This window comes from Euprymna scolopes, chromosome 34 (assembly GCF_053919585.1).
Source record: "Euprymna scolopes isolate OS-2025 chromosome 34, ASM5391958v1, whole genome shotgun sequence".
Classification (NCBI taxonomy): domain Eukaryota; kingdom Metazoa; phylum Mollusca; class Cephalopoda; order Sepiida; family Sepiolidae; genus Euprymna; species Euprymna scolopes.
In genome coordinates, this window is record NC_136515.1 from 75085195 (window position 1) to 75105105 (window position 19911).

General features: G+C 34.0%; 1 protein-coding gene across 1 annotated transcript in view; it reads right to left on the reverse strand.

Moving 5' to 3' along the window:
- The window catches only part of LOC145259287 (post-GPI attachment to proteins factor 2-like), a 196980-nt gene that overhangs the window by 9662 nt on the left and 167407 nt on the right, over positions 1-19911 (reverse strand). The window contains exons 2-3 of the mRNA XM_080117155.1: positions 2419-2683; positions 705-808 (exon numbers count right to left, since the gene is read on the reverse strand). Coding sequence (XP_079973281.1) covers positions 705-808; positions 2419-2683 — 369 coding nt within the window. The remainder of the gene's footprint in view (positions 1-704; positions 809-2418; positions 2684-19911) is intronic.

A 19911-nucleotide genomic window follows, 5' to 3' on the forward strand; every position in this document is an offset into this window, starting at 1 on the left:
TTGTTTTCGGATGTTGGTTCATTCACGTGTGAATTTATTGCCAATTGGGAAAAAAGAAGGAAAAACCACTGCTGCTGCTCCCTAGATGAATAAGCATTCTTGTGGGAAGACCAAGAACGAATCCAACTCTAGTCTGTGTTTTGTTCTCAACTCGAAAGAATTTACATGACCGAAATAGTAATTAATTCCCTAAAAATATCGTTCAGTCACAAAAAAACTATCGACAATCTTTCACATTGATTGCTAATTTATTTGAATTTACAAAAATTATTTTGAAAGAAAAAAGTCAAATTAAAGAAACAAAATTTTAATATTCAGAGTTACGTCCCTTGAATCAATTTCAATTTATTCCCCTTGGAACCATATCGGCTGTTGTGATACAGTTTGAGTTGGTGTTGTTCATACCAGACAAAGATACGTCCTTGACAGTTAGTTCGACAGTGGCTTTATTGTTATCAGGCCGAGTTATGGTTCTGCTCAATTTTAGGTTGTCTTCTCTCCCAGGCATTACCTTTTCTTTGAAAAGAGGTTTGTTTATTGCTAATCGCCTAAGGCACTCAAATTAAAAAAATCATTTTGGTCTCAAAAAACAGGCACAAATTTTTCAGATTCCAATACCCACAAAAGTTCCGATTTTCCTGATTCCGATTAATCGTCCCCACACTAATATACATACCAATTCGTTTTATCGCCTAGATACTTACTTCTTCCGTAATCTTATCACGAGTCCATTTAAAGATGACAGTGTTGAGAAGCATGTAACAAAGGGAGGCCACCATGAAGACAATGAAAATTTTCTCGTGGATAGCTGCAAAACAGAAAAAAATGAAAATTATACATTTTTTAGATGAGGATTAATCATTTGGATTATTCACATCATTTCGACTACTGTTCGCATCTTGAGTTTTTTATCTGCACAACATTTTGGCCAATTTAACTTTAGAGCTTCTTCAGGAAAATCTAACTTGGAAATCTTTCTGTCAAACTCGGGAATCTTTCCGCCAAACTCCGGAATCTTTCTGCCAAACTCGGGAATACTTCTGCCAAATTCGGGAATCTTTCTGTCAAACTCCGAAATCTTTCTGTCAAACTCTGAAATCTTTCTGTCAAACTCTGAAATCTTTCAGTCAAACTCCGAAATCTTTCAGTCAAACTCCGGAATCTTTCAGTCAAACTTGGGAATCTTTCAGTCAAACTCCAAAATCTTTCAGTCAAACTCCGGAATCTTTCAGTCAAACTTGGGAATCTTTCTGTCAAACTCCGGAATCTTTCTGTCAAACGCAGGAATCTGTCAAACTCGGGAATCTTTTTATTTAGATATGGATTAATCATTTGGATTATTCACATCATCTCGATTACTGTTCGCATCTTAATTTTTTTTATTCACACATTTTGGTCAATTTAACTTTAGAGCTTTTTCAGGTTTATCTTGTCAAACTCGGAAACTTTTGCCAAACTCGAGAATCTTTCTGTCAAACTCGAGAATCTTTCTGTCAAACTCGAGAATCTTTCTGTCAAACTCGAGAATCTTTCTGTCAAACTCAGGAATCTGCACAGAATTTTAAATAGACCCATTTATTTTAACCACGGAGCTAACACATTCTCGTTCTGTCAGTCATGACTTGGTGGAAGTCCTAAATATGAGGCTAGTATCAAAAGTAAAACCTCCTATTCTTTTTTTTATTAATTCAAAAAGTTGAAGAGGTATATGAAAACAAGATTGGTACCACTAAAACGAGCGACCCTTTGTGCTCCTAAATATATTTTTCTACATAGTCAACTGCATTCTCAATGTATTTTTGCCAGAAATTCAATGACGCATATCTACTTCTGATGCACATCCATGACAGAGGTTGTATTTTTAGGATCTCACGTCATCAATATCTGTAACACAGAGATAAAACTTCCCAACTAAGCCAATTTTTATAAAATTTCACACAAAGGAACTTCATGTGTCTGGTGTTGACCTTAGATAGGTTTTGTATCAGAGTGTCTTCGATATGTATCGATAATTGAAATAATCCAATGAAAGAAAGAACAGGCGATTTGAACCAAAGTTAACACCTTACACAGCCTAACATCACAAGCGCATTTGAGAAGTTTTATTACTACATAAGCCAAAAGACTAGACATATTGCTGTTAAGAATTGTGAATGTCAACATGTTGGAATAAATTGTAAGATGGTCAACATCATGAAATTTGGAATATAGACTTTCGTCATTTGTTTGTGATATGCTCTGTATTTATATTGAGCTTCATAAATTAAGGGTTAGTATAAAAAAAAAAGGTGAAATATAATTGAAAAAGTCACATTTCCACAGAAATAAGTGTGTATGAATCTATGTTAGCTCTCTAGGCTTTTTATCGGAATGACAACTATTTGTTGGGAACCAATAAAGAATATATTGTTTACTTACGATAGTTTTCTTTATTTGAAATGTAAGTTACACCAATGAGACTGGAATTTTCTATGATGTTCAGCCAGAAATTGACTTTTGTAAGCACCACAAATAATCGGTGATGCTGCTTCGGAATGTTCTGCAAGTAGCCGTTGTATAAGTTGTAATACATGAATGCTACCGCGAATCTGGGCGTGCAATGGAGTGCGATACAGATGCGCCATACGTAACGCTGAGGAGTAATGCCAGTGACAGCACTAATTGATGGAATAAAATTGGTAACCTAGAAAAAGAGAAAAGGAAAAAAACAAAAAATTAGTCATCGTTCGATATACAACTTTGTTTAAAATAAAGAAGCATTACATAGGTGAGAAGAGCCACTAGTACTTCTTTCTCCAAATTTACAACATGGCAAGGAAGAAGAAAAGAAAAAAAAAAGAAACAACATACTGAAGATGGAGTATACCTCCGAAATATATTTGCTATAAATTTCAAACAAGTAAAATATTTGTTTATTTTCCTAATATTACGTTGTGATTTGGTTTCAAGCGCATTTGATGCGTATTTTATTTTATTCAAATTAAAACAACGTTTCTTTTGAACTCTCATTCTTGACGTTATTCTCGCATTATCTATGCACAGTTCAAAATACAACCGCCAGATACAATGCGCAGCACTATACAAACAGACTTCTTTCTCCAAATTTACAACATAGCAAGGAAGAAGAAAAAGAAAAAAAAAGAAACAAAACAACACACTGAAGATGGAGTCTACCTCCGAAATATATTTGTTATAAATTTCAAACAAGTAGAATATTTGTTTATTTTCCTAATATTACGTTGTGATTTGGCTTTCAAGCGCACTTGATGCGTATTTTATTTTATATAATTTGGTTAGTTAATAATAAGAGGAAATTGAGGTTTAGTCAGGGTCAAGTTCCTGTACTCAGCCTATTGTGACGATTGATAGAAATGGAAGTGACATCACATGGCTAAAAGAGAAAGTGAGTGAAAAAAGTCTGTTTACTTAGAAGCACGCGTGTGAATTTGTGACTTTTAACAATAACATTTTCTGTCTTCAACCATTTTGTTTCGATCGGATTTCTCAAGATATGAATGATCTTATTTGTAGGCTGCGTTTCTCATTTCAGATTTTGATCCATTAGTGCCCATGGTCTTGTTTTTTTTTATGATCAAAAAGATAATTATCTATGTTTCACCAACATCTAGTATTATAATTTGATTAGTTGGCAATAACAGGAAATGGATATTCAGCTGAGGGTCAAATAAATGTACTCAAAGATTAACTCAGCCTACTATAAAAATTGATAAAAACGGATGCAACATCACATGGCTCAAAGAGAGAGTAAGTGAAAACAATCGTCAGTTCACTTAGAACCAGATGTGGTTTTAAAAACATCTGGAGAAAATAAGATGAAACAGTAATCTTCCTTATTATCTATCAGTACCGAAAACTAAAGCTAAACCCCATGATCAAGGTTTCTTTCCTAAACCTGCCCGTCTGTGGAACACAATACCATGGGGTTGCTTCTCAGCTGACTATAACATAGCCGTTTTCAAATCTAATGTGAGCAAATTCCTGTTTAGTTGTTCTTTTAAATAAACAAACAATTTCCACCCTTTCCAATAATCACGGTGCTGTTTCACCGGCCACCTTAATCCTTATCCTATCCTCAAGTGGCTTTTGAGTCTGTATAAATGATTACTCCCTCAAGTAAAAAAAAAAAAAAAAAAATTATGTCTACCCCTTCTCCTGTCTCACTGATCAGTAATTTGAAACAACAAAGGGAATAAACTTCTTCTGTCTTAAACCGTTTTGTTGGTGATTATTTTAGGTATGAATGAACTTGTTCACAGGCTAAATTTCCTCAATCAGCAGGGATCACAAGGATAGGGGTGGGGCGTGTGCATGAATAAGCGACTGATTGTAGCGTATGAAATGAGGTTGAAACACGACAGAGAGAAACCCGCTCACACTTGTAGTTGAGAAGTTTTATTACTACACAAGCCAGAAGGCCCGACCTATAAAATCAACAGAAAGTTCTTGGATATGACAGGGGCACATTCAAAATGAACGTTTCTGTTTAAAGCACAATTGCACCGTGATATCTGACTTTTTCATTTTAAACTTAAATTCAAACCATGATCACCACACAAGCAGTAAGGCCAGGCATATAAAATCAACAGTAGGTTCTTTGATACAACAGGGGCACATTCAGAATGAATGTTTTTGTTTATAGCACAACTGAACCATGATACTTGATTTTTGCATTTTTAAATTTAATTCAAGCGATTATATAAAAATATTTTATAGAATTAACAATAGGTTCTCTACAGTGCAATGTAGAATACAATGTCATATGGACTAAGTCACTGCAGAGAGGCATGTGAAGCTTTCTCCCAGTGCAACACAATAGGTCCCTAATTAGAGCAGGCATCAATTGAAATGGATGGCTCTCATCTTGGGGAGGCTCCATGTTTTGACAAGCTTCTGAACTTGATCTTTACTCCTGATCTGAAATAGAACACATACATCAAATTTGTTGCCAAAGTCGCTGGAAAACTGGTGGGATCCTTCTACCGCTCCAGTAGATATCTCACTCCTGGGGCAATTCTCTATCTATATAAAAGCCAAGTACATCCAAGGATGAAGACCTCCAATCCATAGTGGAATGGGGACAAAAATGGATGATCACATTCAATGCTGCCAAGACTAAGCTTGTTTCCTTCAATAATTACAAGAAACCTTCTCTACCACCAATAGCAATGGCCAAAAACACATTACCTCAAAGTACTTCCTTTAAACTCCTCAGCCTAACGTTCACAGGGAACATGAATTGGAACATATACATTGAGAGCGCTGCCAAGGCTGCTGCAAAAGTTATAGCCCGTTGAATTAGAATGAGTACTTTATGTCAAACATACATATCCCCGATAAACCCGCTTGCCAACAAAATCTCACCTCTTCACTATTGAGGTCCCTAAATGCCAGAAAGCTTTCTACTTTAATAACTTCTTCCCTCGAACACTTTGGAATTCCCTTCCTGCTACCTGCTTCCCTGACTATATTGATGAGTATAAGCTTGAATGTAATGTAAACCAACATCTTGTTAATCTTTCCTAGGCATGGTCCTAATTATTAGCTCCTTATGTCCAAGTGGCGATAAGCCTTGTTAGGAGCTAATGTGAGAAAAAAAAAAAATTGATGGTTGGATATGGTTAAATTTGTGCCCATTTTGGCATTAAATATTAATCCTTATAAATCCCTAACTGTGCATCAAATGGATACCATAATACTTAGTTGGCTTCACTTTATAACAAAGGTCCATACAAAACTTCAGCCAGCTCGGCTCAGTAGTTTCCGAGAAAAAGTGGAACTGACAGACAGACAAACAAACAGACTGACTAAGAGAAAAACAACATAGATAGAGTATAAATGAACGCTTTGACTGTCCTGTAAAATCAAATAAAACTTTGATAGTAATTTATGTATGAAATAATATTTTTTTTTACAAAATATTGCTGATATTAAATTAAAGAAAAGAAAATTGAGCCCTGATATATTAAAAAATATTCTTCTTTGTTTTTTTTTTGCATACACACATATACACACATATACATACATATACACACATATACACACATATACATACATATACATACATGCCTGTGGAACTCTTTTCTGTTCGCCTGTTTTCCATTTGACTACAATTTGGTTGTCTTCAAGTCCAACGTAAACAAGTTCTTGATGAGCCGTCCCCATAAGTAATCCAATTTATCAAATTTCCAATAATAACAATTATGACATTGTCCCACTGATTACTGTACACTCAGTAACCCTTATCCTCGAGTGGCCTCCGGGCCTTGATAAGTAGTGACCCCTGTGTAAAAAAAAAACATACACACACGCATACGTACACAAGTACACAGATACACACACACAAACAAATACATACATACATACACACACACATACACAAACACAAAGATATACACACATACTCACACACGTACTTACACACACACACATATATATATAAAGATACACACATACGCAGATACACAGATGTGCACAAACACAGATACACACACGCATACATACACACACACACGCACATAAACAGACAAACACAAAGACACACACACACACACACACACACACACACAAAGATACACACATATGTGAAGTTGTTTCATAGTTTTATTCATGTCAATTTGTAATTCTTTCTTCTCCTGCTGGACTATTGCTGAACCAACCCTCTTGCCAGGATCAATAAGGTTTTGGGGCCAAGGTTGCACCTTGCTGCTACCAGGATCAATAAGATGTTTTGTGCCAAGCTTTTCAAGGTATTGCCTTTAGATATTATACACCCCTCACCCCCCCCCACGTCTCACCTGTATAAAATCTTTTAAATAATAAAAAAAAGTAGCTTGCCTATCGACCATGGGTTCATTTAGAACTAAAAGCAGATATAAATGTCGCCACCCACCGACTCTGCCACACATAACGAGTATCTGTGGCCCAGAGAAGAGGGGTGAGGGCAAGGGGAGGAGGTAAGTAAGGGAAAATGGGAGCGGAAGAGGAGTTGAAAGGTAAACAAAAAAAAAATTATTTTTTTAATTAGACATTAGCATATATTTGATTGTTGACCTACCCATTGTTGTACCAAATGCGAGTTAATTAGCGTTTGTTTCTTTAACGACTTTTTCCTATATACTTTAACTAGTAAGGTTACATGGCGTTGTTGGGAGCCATTAAAGAACCAAATGTTGATTTTATAAAAATATTTTTACATTATGACTTCAATGAAATTTAAATGAACAAAAGTCAAGTATTATAGTTCAGTTGTGCTCTAAACAGAAACATTTATATCAAACTTCAGCTTGTGCGATGATAAAACTTCTTAAAGATCATATATATATATATATATATATATATATATATATATATATATATATATATATATATATATGGCCTTATTTTAGGTTGTGTAAAAGTGTCAACTTTGGGCAAAATCGGATTGACTTCTCAATCAGATTTTTTCGATTATCGATTTTCAATATTTATCAGACACGATCCAATACAAAATCTATGTAAGAACACTCCCAAACACATCAAGTACCTTTGTGTGAAATTTCCAAAAGATCGGCCTAACCGTTTCCGAGTTCATAGGAAACGAGCTCACACAAAGTTCCTTTTATATAATAGTAAATAGATAGACAGATAGATAGAAGTGTGTGTATATATATATATATATATATATATATCTGGACCGCCGTGCTTGCTTGCTTGCTTGCTTGCTTGCTTGCTTGAATCTTGTCTTTGATGATCCGGCGATTCCATCTTTTAAAAAAGGATTTTACTTATTAGTGGTCTAGCAAAGCCACAGAGGAGACAATCAAGCAAAAAAAAATCCTAAGCAAAATTAATCTCAAAGCAGCAAAATTGAAGCTGGCCTGCCAGGGCACTATATATACAAATGTAGGCAAATTTGGGCTTATTTTATTGGTTTGAAAATATAGGTTCTTTTTTACCAATTGTCATAACATAGAATTGAATCATAATTTTCAAAAAGCCTGCATATTTTCATGTAGTTTTGTCCCATAAAACCAAAGAGATGAGCATTTACCATATTGAATTTGGCTATGAGTGTATATATATATATATATATATATATATATATATATATAAAGTTTAGAGCAAAATAAATTAATTGATTGATATAATAATTAAATGAATGATTTTGCACTACAAAACAGTTACTGTCACTAACTGTAAGTGTCAATGGAGTTAAAGAAATAAATTGTAAGATGGTCAACATCATGAAATTTGGAATATAAACTTTTGTTATATATATATATATATATATATATATATGCTAGCAGGGAGACCTGGCGGTGCCTGGAATTGAATGATGATAAACGAATATTTCACACTCTTATATATTTTTTGTCATCAAAATCGCCTGAGAGGAAGCTTCACATGCGTCCATGCAGTAACTTAGTCAAAAATACATGTTATTCTACATTGCACTCTAGTGAAAGTACTGTTTTTTTATAAAATTATTTTATATAAACTTCTTTCCAGTTTACGAAAAAAAAAAAATATTAAGAAATTGATGTGCAGGGTTTGAACCTACAGACCACGTCATACAAAAAAAAAAAAAAAAAAACTAAATAAGTCTTATAAAACTCTTTGCAGTAAATGAAAAAAAAATTAAGAAATTTACGTGCGGAGTTTGGACCTAAGGACCACGTCATGCAAAAAAAAAAAAAAAAAAAAAAACACGCTATCAACTTACCCACAGCAGAATTTTACAGACCATTATTCTATTATTGTTGCTAAGCGACGACATGGAAAAAAATGGCTTTACCGATGATAGAGAAATTAAAATAACGGTTTCGATTATCGATTATCGGTAATTATCGGGGGGGGGGGTATTCTGAGACAAAACTTAACTAAGATTACTACTCCCAGACTTATACATTAAAGGTCTGTAAATTTTAAAGAAAATCTGTTCAGCCGTTTCGGAGTCTATAAGGAACGAACTCACACATACAAAGTTGCATTTATATAATTATAGAGATATCTCCAGATACGTGATTTATATGTATTAAAATTAATGGCGGGGGGGGGGAAGGTATCTTGATAAAATGAATGTTAGTAAAGAGATTTAGCTGCAGATTAGTAAGAACAATGATATACTTATTTTAAATGTTAATAGACATTTGTGTGAAAGTGGGAGATGACGGGTTGAAGAAAGAGAGGGAAAAAAGAGGAAAACAAAGAGAGAAAGATAGAGAGAAAGAAAGAAATAATGAGAAAGAGTGAGGGAGAAAGAGAATATGTGGGTGCAAGATAGAGAGAGAGTGAAAGAGAGAGAGGGAGAAAGAGAGAGTGGGGGTGAAAGAGAAACAGAGTGAGAGGGTAAAAGATTGTGATATGTGAAAGAGAGAGAGGCTTTTAGAGAGAAATGGTTAAAGAGGGTGGGAGAGGGAGAAAGAAAGTGTGCTGGATTAAAAAGAGAAAGAGGGTGAAAGAGAGAAAGAGAAAGAGGGGAAGAAGGAGTGAGAGAGGAAGAGAGAAGAAGAAAGAGAGAGGAAGAAAGAGAAAAAAAAAGAAAGAGAGAGGGAGAACGAAAGAGAAGGGGGGATGAGGAAAAAAAATGAAGACAAAGAACAAGAAAAGTGTGTGTGGGGGGGGGTAATACCGCAGTAAGAGGAGAGAGGAGGATAAGGAGAAAGGCAGACAAAAGGCAGGATGGAGGAGGGAGAAAAGAAAGAGGAAAAGATGATGATGAAGGCGATAACGGAGAGAGAAGAAAAGAAGGAAAGAGAAGATGGAAGAGAGAGAGAAGGAGAAGGAGATGAAAAGGTGAAGAAAAGACAATAAGTGAAAAAAATATTGGTAAAAAAAAAAATCAAAAAAATCTTCAATTCCAATTCCAAGATGATTGGCACTTTTGGATTTTCGCAACATCTTGACAACATGAACAGCCATTATTTGATTTCAATAGATTCTCGATTTTCAGACAGAAGAACGATTCTTCACAATCATCCCGACATGAAAAAAAAAAAAACGTCTTTATTATTCTATGTCTTTGAAGAATCCAATTTTTAGCGCAGCTTCTCTTATAGTGTACACTCTGAACATATCAATAATAAATCGTTTTGGTTTTCTTTTTTTGTTTGTTTTGTTTTGTTTTTTTTTGGGTTTTTGTTTTTTTAGAGCATTTTGCATCATAGACAACAAAAAACGAAAAAGTGGTCAACAAATTAATATATAACAAAGGAATGTTACGAAATGCAAGATAAGTTAGTGCTTTCTCTTCTACCTACCTGGATAAATTTTGTGCGTGTTAACTTATTTTAAAAGCGTTCATTTAATTTGAAGCACAAGTAGTATCGAGTCTTATGTTAGAACAAGAAAACATAGCTGATTAGACGGTCATATGGGGAGTCTCGATAATCACTTAAAAATCGAAAATCAAACAAAAGATTGAAAGAACATTACATTTACACACGATTGATGATATCTACTAAGAGGGGTTGTCTCAGTTCTTTAACTTAAACTTTTCTCACTCTCGCTCATATATATATATATATATATATATATATATATATATATATATATATACATAAGTGAAATTGTCTCTCTCTGTGTTTGTGTGAATTTTCAGGCTACAGACTCGAAATTTGACATAAGAGGTATAGAGATTTGAGAAAATTATTTTAATCGGTTTTCGGCCAGAAAAGTGGCTGTCAAGGGGTCAAAGTTCAACGATTTAACCTTTGAAAACTCAACCAAACTCCTCCGCTTATTTTCGGTCTGAAATCTTGAAATTTTAAATGTAGGTTACTTGGACATGGATCAAACTTTTTAATTTGATTTGAACCCAAAACAATAAATGTTAAGCGGGTCAAAATTGGAGTCAAAGTTAAAAAAAAAAAATTGATCTCTGCAGTATTTACCAAATTAACTCAGCCAATTTTTTGTCTAAATATTTGAAATTTTGCATAAAGTGTATTCAAACATAGGGCAAGCTTTTTAGTCAGTTTTTGGCCGAAAATTTGGCCGCCAAGGGGTCAAAGTTCAAAAGTTTGCAGTCTCTAGCAAACTGTTTGTTATGGGGTTAAATGGTAATAAGAACGAAGGAACACAGGATTTTTAGGAACGAAATATGTATTCACATAAATTATAGGCAAAGTGAGTTGAGTATATCCATTCCTCAAGGGTAGGACGTTTGCACACATCCGGCTTGGTCGCATGCCAATCTCAGACTGCCGGACACCTATACTCGATATCGGAAGTGACGTCACCAAAGGAATTGACGTGATGAGAGAGTCCATTAATCCTTATTCAGCCAATTTTGGGCCCAACCATTGTAAAATTTACATAAAGGGTATTCAGACATGCAGCAAGCTTTTTAATCAGTTCTGGGGCTAAAATTTGTTTGCCAAGAAATCAAATTTGAAAGAGTTGACCTTTGCAGACTCTACCAAACTCCTCCACCAATTTTGGGTCTAAACACTTGAAATTTTAGATGTAGGTTACCTGGCCATGAGACAAACTTTTTAATATATATATATGAAATTGTCAATTGGTATGGAAACAATTGTAACTTACAATGAAATACACTTTCTGTTGCTATCAATTCCTTTTTTTGAAGTCTTGGTTTTGTTAATACAGTATACATATATATATATATATATATATATATATATATATATATATATATATATATATATATATATATAGACTAATATGTAATTATACTGAGTTCGTGAAATTCAGTAAATTTTCATATACCAATGAGTTTTAAGCCAAAAATGGTTGACTTAAAGAGTAAGCTACAAAATTATAAAATTTTATAATTGAGCATTAATATACTGTGTAAGCAAAAACAAGACTTCAAAACAAAGTGTTGGTGGCAACAAAAAGTGTATTTCCATTTACGTTACAATTGTTTCCATGACCAGTTCGACAATTTCAAGCATTATGTCGTTTGAAAATTTTCAAAACCAGCATTTCTTCAGACTTTATGAATTCAAAATGTTTCAAAATTTATGAATAGTTAATAAGTTTAGGAGTAAATCTTATACATGCAAATATATACAAGTATGCATGTAGCAGCCCTGCTGTTTTAATAGCATCGGCAACCAAGGCTCTCCAAATTGTAGCGCCATGATAATCTCGGGAAGACAAGGAAAGACGGTGGTTTCTCGTTGCTTTCCGTCCTGGTTCAGGGATGTATCTCCCCCTTCCACCTACATGAGTTAAACGCATTCCCAGATACCAACCTGGAAATTTCTACAACTCTGCGCAGTGCATACAGCGCCTCACCTTCCCAAATGGTCACCCATCTGGCACTGGCCAGGCTCATCATTGCTTAACTTCGGTGATCTGGTGAGAACAGGTGCGTCAACATGATTGTGTCGTATGAACATATACACATAACTAATTTTATTATTACGTTAAATGCCGGTTAGTCAACGTTTGTTTCTCTAAGGTTTTTTTCGCCTATGATTGAATGACAGAATGCTTGAATAACAGAATGCTTGAATAACAGAATGTTTAAATGACAGAATGTTTAAATGACAGTGCTTGAATAACAGAATGCTTGAATGACAAAATGCTTGAATAACAGAATGCTTGAATAACAGAATGCTTGAATGACAGAATGCTTGACTAACAGAATGTTTAAATGACAGAATGCTTGAATAACAGAATGTTTGAATAACAGAATTCTTGAATGACAGAATGCTTGAATGACAGAATGCTTGACTAACAGAATGTTTAAATGACAGAATGCTTGACTAACAGAATGTTTGAATGACAGAATGCTTGAATAACAGAATGTTTGAATAACAGAATGCTTGACTAACAGAATGTTTAAATGACAGAATGCTTGACTAACAGAATGTTTGAATAACAGAATGCTTGAATGACAATATTTGAATAACAGAATATTTGAATAACAGAATGTTTAAATGACAGAATGTTTGAATAACAGAATGCTTGAATAACAGAATGTTTAAATAACAGAATGTTTAAATGACAGAATGCTTGAATAACAGAATGTTTGAATAACAGAATGCTTGAATGACAGAATGCTTGAATGACAGAATGCTTGACTAACAGAATGTTTAAATGACAGAATGCTTGACTAACAAAATGTTTAAATGACAGAATGCTTGAATAACAGAATGCTTGAATAACAGAATGCTTGAATGACAGAATGCTTGAATGACAGAATGTTTGAATAACAGAATGCTTGAATAACAGAATGTTTGAATAACAGAATGTTTGAATAACAGAATATTTGAATAACAGAATGCTTGAATGACAGAATGTTTGAATGACAGAATGCTTGAATAACAGAATGTTTAAGTAACAGAATGTTTAAATGACAGAATGTTTAAATTAGTGTTGTGCCGATGAATCGGAATCGGAATCGGGAATCGGTTAAATCGGTAATTTTCGGGGAATCGGAATCGGCATCGGAATCGGAAAAATTTGTGTATAATTTCCGATTCCAAAATCGATTCTTTGAATATTTTTCAAAAGTTAATTTTCAATTGCTTGTACCGATTATAAATATTTATTTCTTTTAAACTATTAGTAAAACTAAACTCTATAGATCTACGTACTCGTTATAGAATGAAGTTCTCATAACAAAATCACGTAATTTCATTAAATAGTTTTTGTTTTACGCTCCCTTGACTAATTATCGCAGTTTTTTTAGGAAGATTCCAAATTTCCCAAATCGTTTTTACGGCATAAAATAAAAACTATTTGATGAAATTACGTGATTTTTTTTATGAGAACTTCATTCCATAACGAGTACGTAGAATATATATATTTTTTTATTTTTCGTTTTTTAACATAGTGTAAACTGCACAAGCACCCTTTTTTAATACGTGAAGACAGTTTAGAGCTTCATCCTAGATCTAAAAATAATTTGGTTTTTAGTGGGTTTACAAATATCGTCCAAAAGTAGAATTTCAATGAGGGGGGACTTTTAAATGTAAATATAATTTCTTTTTCAATCTGAAAAATTTCTAAATGTTTTCTCTTTATCTATTTTATCCAGACTTTGATAAATTCATTGTGAGATATTCATGTATATTTTTAACTTTTCCGAAACCCCGAGAAAAATGCGACGGTGACAGACAATGTGGCTCCAGGAAAATAAAATAAAACTCTATTCGTTTGAAATCTTTTCATATTAAACTCCTTGAGAAATTTGGCAAGTGGGTGTGAAAAAGTATTGTTGTCGAAACCAACGGCATCGAAGGTGTTAATTACCCCATAATACTTTCAACTCAACTTTTGAGTGAGATTGGCGGGCTTCAGCGAGGCCTCCGTGATATATATATATCTCACGGAGACCTAGGCTTCAGACGGCATTGGCGCCGTCGTAGCAATCCTTAAGTATATACATAAACAATACCGGCAGAATCAAAGAAAATCACACTGGAAGCATATTTCAAATTAAATCAAAGGCCAAGCCTTTTCACAATTTTGTCCATTCCTTGTTGGTCCCCCCCCCCCCGATTTATTGGAGAGGGACTATAGTTTTCAGTGGCGTCCGTTCGTTCGTCCGTTCGTCCGGATGATTCCCGGATAACCGTCCATTACTTTTTTCTGAAATTTTGCCACAAGTTGTACTCCAATACGTAGATGTGCACAACATCGAGTTTTTTTTTTAAAGAAAACTCTCGTTGCTCCCCCAGGGGCTGAAAAGGGGTCAAAAATGCCCAAAATGGCAAAAATGACACTTTTGGCCCCATAACTTTTTTCCCGTCCATTAGATTTTACTGAAACTTGTCCAAAATGTGAAGGCAATTGTTGCAAATGTAAATTCAGTATCGCCGACCCTGGCAAAACTCTGGTTTGCGCCCCCCGGGAACTTTTAGGGCTAAAAACCACCCCTTTTTTAGGCTCTTTTTTCATATTTGTCTAAAATGTGATTATGTATCTCTATTTAGTGTTTTTTATATGGTGCTGAACTCAAATTTACATGTCTTAAGGCCTGAAACATAGCCGTTTGTCCATTTTTACAAGTAATCAGCTCCCCCATGGGGGCAAAAGAGGTAAAAAAAATACCTCAAAATGACTCTAAATAGACAAAATTGACATATTTTTCAGAATAACTTTTCATCCATTCATTAGATTTTTCTGAAACTTGGCAAAACCATGGGCATACCTGATATACACCTGATGGAAGTATCACTGACCCTGGGAAAAATCAGAGTCACAAGCCCTGGAGGTTTTAGGGCTAATATTGGGTGTGGAGCAAAAGTTGAACTTAGTCATTTTTCTGAAAACTTTTGAAAATTTTTTTTTCACTCAAAATTGTTTTTTTATCAGTTATGTATCGCTTTTTTTATCACTTTATTCGACCCCCCCCTCCTCACATAGAGGGGGACCATGCATGCACGGCTTGTTATATCTGTCAATACCGATTGCCGAGTGAGGGAGCAGCAAACATACCGACAAAACCCAACACTTTTATATTCTACTTTTCATTTAATTAGCAATAATGTTTGATATTATTTTTCTGGGCAAAATATTTCTTTAATTTTAGACAATTCTTTCGCTACTTTGAAAATAAACTGCATTCTTCTAAAGGTTACCTAGCGAATTTTCGCAAAGTTTCAATTTTTGTTTTGTTTATTTTATGCATATAAAATAAGTTTAGATCTTCTTTAGTTTTACTAATAGTTTAAAAGAAAGAAATATTTATAATCGGTACAAACAATTGAAAATGAACTTTTTAAAAATATTAAAAGAATCGATTTGGGAATCGGAAATTAGGCACAAATTTTTCCGATTCCAATACCGATTCCGATACCCCCAAAATTACCGATTTATCCGATTCCCGATTCCGATTAATCGACACAACACTAATATAAAACGATTAGGAATTTAAAATAGACGGTCAGTTTCACAAATAAATATAACGTAACATGAGCTGTAGTGTGTTACCAATTTTAAATTATGTGCGCTTATTGGGGATAGGGTGTCTACTTTTTAAGCGATTACACATGGTTTTACAACGTTGCAAACCGAACTTAATTTAGTGGGAAACACTTTAGTTAATATCCATAAAGAATTAGGATGGCCAGAAATGATGATCATTTTACGTTAAATTTATATTCGAAACTGATCTTACACTCTAAATTCTAAATGATCGCTTTTCTTTCCGCCAATTAAAAAAATGTTCTAACACGTAATCTATAAAAGTAATATTTCATTTTGGAATAGGGATTTAGCTGCGAGAGAAAGCACAGAAAGCTCACGCAATCTCACGTTAAAAATGGTTTTCATAATAGTAATATTATTATTTAGAAATTCGTTCGTAACAATGAGATGTGGCTTTGCTAAGTGGCGTTGTTAAATATATTGTTCTTACATCGTTTTCTTATTTTGCCTACCAATCTTCGAATATTTTCCACTATTCATGTAAGTAGCATGTTATACAGTAAATACGAACTGGTACAATATAGCTTTGTTTTAAAATCAAAATAAATGTTTTGTTGTGTTACAATTTTTAATCAATTACAAGGCAAACATTTGAGATAAAATATACGCGGACATTAACCAGGGGTTTATGTAATAATTTGAAAATTTACGAAAAAACAAACAAAAAAATCTCTAATTAAATATGTATAAATTTTACAAGAATCGGAATCGGGAATCGGATCGGAATCGGAAATTTTGAACGGAATCGGAATCGGAATCGGGAAAAATTTTGGCATCGTCCCATCACTAGTTTAAATAACAGAATGTTTAAATAACAGAATGTTTAAATGACAGAATGCTTGAATAACAGAATGTTTAAATAACAAAATGTTTAAATGATAGAATGCGTGAATAACAAAATGCTTGAATAACAAAATGCTTGAATAACAGAATGCTTGAATGAGAGAATGTTAGATGATGATTGATAATAATATAAGCAATACACGCTGATGCCATTGTGTCGTACTGAATATTTGAAAACAAAAAATCAATGAATTCAATGCAGATTATGATTCATGCATGAAAGATTGAATATTATCTTGATCTGCAGATGTTAATATTATCATGATCTGCAGATGTTAATATTATCATGATCTGCAGATGTTAATATTATCATGATCTGCAGATGTTAATATTATCATGATCTGCAGATGTTAATATTATCATGATCTGCAGATGTTAATATTATCATGATCTGCAGATGTTAATATTATCATGATCTGCAGATGTTAATATTATCATGATCTGCAGATGTTAATATTATCATGATCTGCAGATGTTAATATTATCATGATCTGCAGATGTTAATATTATCATGATCTGCAGATGTTAATATTATCATGATCTGCAGATGTTAATATTATCATGATCTGCAGATGTTAATATTATCATGATCTGCAGATGTTAATATTATCATGATCTGCAGATGTTAATATTATCATGATCTGCAGATGTTAATATTATCATGATCTGCAGATGTTAATATTATCATGATCTGCAGATGTTAATATTATCATGATCTGCAGATGTTAATATTATCATGATCTGCAGATGTTAATATTATCATGATCTGCAGATGTTAATATTATCATGATCTGCAGATGTTAATATTATCATGATCTGCAGATGTTAATATTATCATGATCTGCAGATGTTAATATTATCATGATCTGCAGATGTTAATATTATCATGATCTGCAGATGTTAATATTATCATGATCTGCAGATGTTAATATTATCATGATCTGCAGATCACGATTTTATTAACATTACCAGCTGGTCGCGCCGCATTGCTCGGTCGTAAAATATGCATAAATATTATACTTTAATTAATACAAAAACTGAGACATGTACATACGATTATTATGTTTGTTACAATATTTTTTACTAATTATGCTGTATGATCCCACACAGTCATAAGATTCTATTTATAAACAATGCTGCTAGGAACTGACAAATCAAATTCACGTTCTTCTACCAACCAATCAGAAACCAGGATTGCTCCATAAATATTAAACCTTTCTGTAGAAATTTCGCATATGTTTTCTTCGTGTCAACACGGGAAGAATCTTTTGCTCAGTGGATCCCAACTCGAGAACTGTCTACTGCGAACCAGTCACCTCCCAGAACTTGTGTAGAACAATGAAGTATCGGAAACTGTTCTGAAACTAAACATCGCTTACACTTCTAGAATGTTTTTTCTAAACAGTTCACTTCTTGTAAGTAAAGAAAAAAATACTCGAGCTGAGATTGAAACCAAGACAGTGAGTCAAATACAATAACCATTAGACCAGCTTGACACGCTCTTTAAAAAGGTGTTTCGAACATACTTATTCTTAACATAACGAAGCTGCCATGTTTCATGGCTATGCATGTGTATTCATGAAACACTTGACAAACAGATAAAAATCCGATCACCCACATGTACCAATTTTTCAATTTGGACCCCTTAGCTGCCTTTTTTCAGAATGAAAATGGATTAAAAAGTTTTCCACATGTCTGATGCCCTATATACCAAATTTCAAGTCTATAGATTAAAAATTCATTGAGTATATAGGTTGAGAAGTATCATCACATGCACACATTCTCACTTTTATAGATTTCTTTAAATAACAGATGCATACTTCAAAATCCGGCAAATCGTTTTTTAGTTACTTTTAATATAAAAAATGAAGTCAGTTCCACTTTTTAGTTTAAAACTAAAAGTATTTTATCATAATCATAAAGGTGTTTGGTTCAACGTCCGTTTCACACGGTGACAAGAGTTGGACAACTTTTAGAAATCGATTTACAATATTGCTAGCCTGTCTCTAGTTTAGTTTAGGCCTCTTGATTCCTTGGGGAACATAGGGCTGCAACGGCACTCTTCCAATGAACCTAGTTCTGGCTGGTCCTCTTCAGTTAGACCCATGTCATTCCAGCAGACCTGGTCTCAGCCTCAATGCTTCTTTTCCATGTCTGCCTTGGGCGATCAATTTTACGCTTGCCTTGCGGGTTCCAAGGGCCTGTCTAGTGATGTTGGATGCAGGCTTCCACAAGGTGTGGCCAATGTAGTTCCATTTTCGTTTTTTGATGTCTATCTCCATTGGGGTTTGGTTGGTTTTGCCCCACAGTTGTTCAAGACCCACAAACTCCAGACATTCACCAACAGATGTCTCAGAAACATCCTAAACATCAGCCTGTCCCTGCTCTATTGTTATTTTTATGGCAAGTGCTTGTCTGAGCTCCAATCTATCGTTCACCCCTTCCCTAATTGATAAGAGGTGACTCTTTTGTAAATATATATATATATATATATATATATTGTATTTTTTGTACAGAAAGTTGTTAGATGAGACAAGTCATTGGTACCGTCGGTTTCAAGCCCGATAATTAGGACCGTTTTAGATATCCATATCAAGCTCCCTTCAGCCAATACTCATCACAAGAGATGAGTATTGGCTGAAGAGAGCTTACATGGATATCTAAAACGGTCCTAATTATTGGGCTTGAAACCGACGGTACCAATGACCTGTCTCATCTAACAACTTTCTATACACAAAATACAAAATATAAATATGCTCTTATTTTTTTGGATTTTCCTTTTAATTGAGTATTCTGCTGAATTTCTTTTAAAAAAAAAAACTAATCATATATATATATATATATATATGACCAAGTTTTTATTTGTCCTTCTTTCTTTCAAATCTAGCCTTCTGCCAACTGATTCTGCTGTCTTAGCTGTTTTATATCTACTAACCCAAAACCTTTCATCCATTCTTTCAATGTGACCATACCAACGAAGTTTCCTGTTCTGCACACATCTTCCTACATTGTCTAGATTTAATCTTCTTCTGAAGTCTCAATCCAAAGCCTGTCGTAAAGACTCGCATTACACATCAATTTTATCATTCCTCTCAAAGCGACGTATGTTCTTTATCCTCGCTGGCCATGTTTCACTTCCACACATGCCGCAGAGATTCT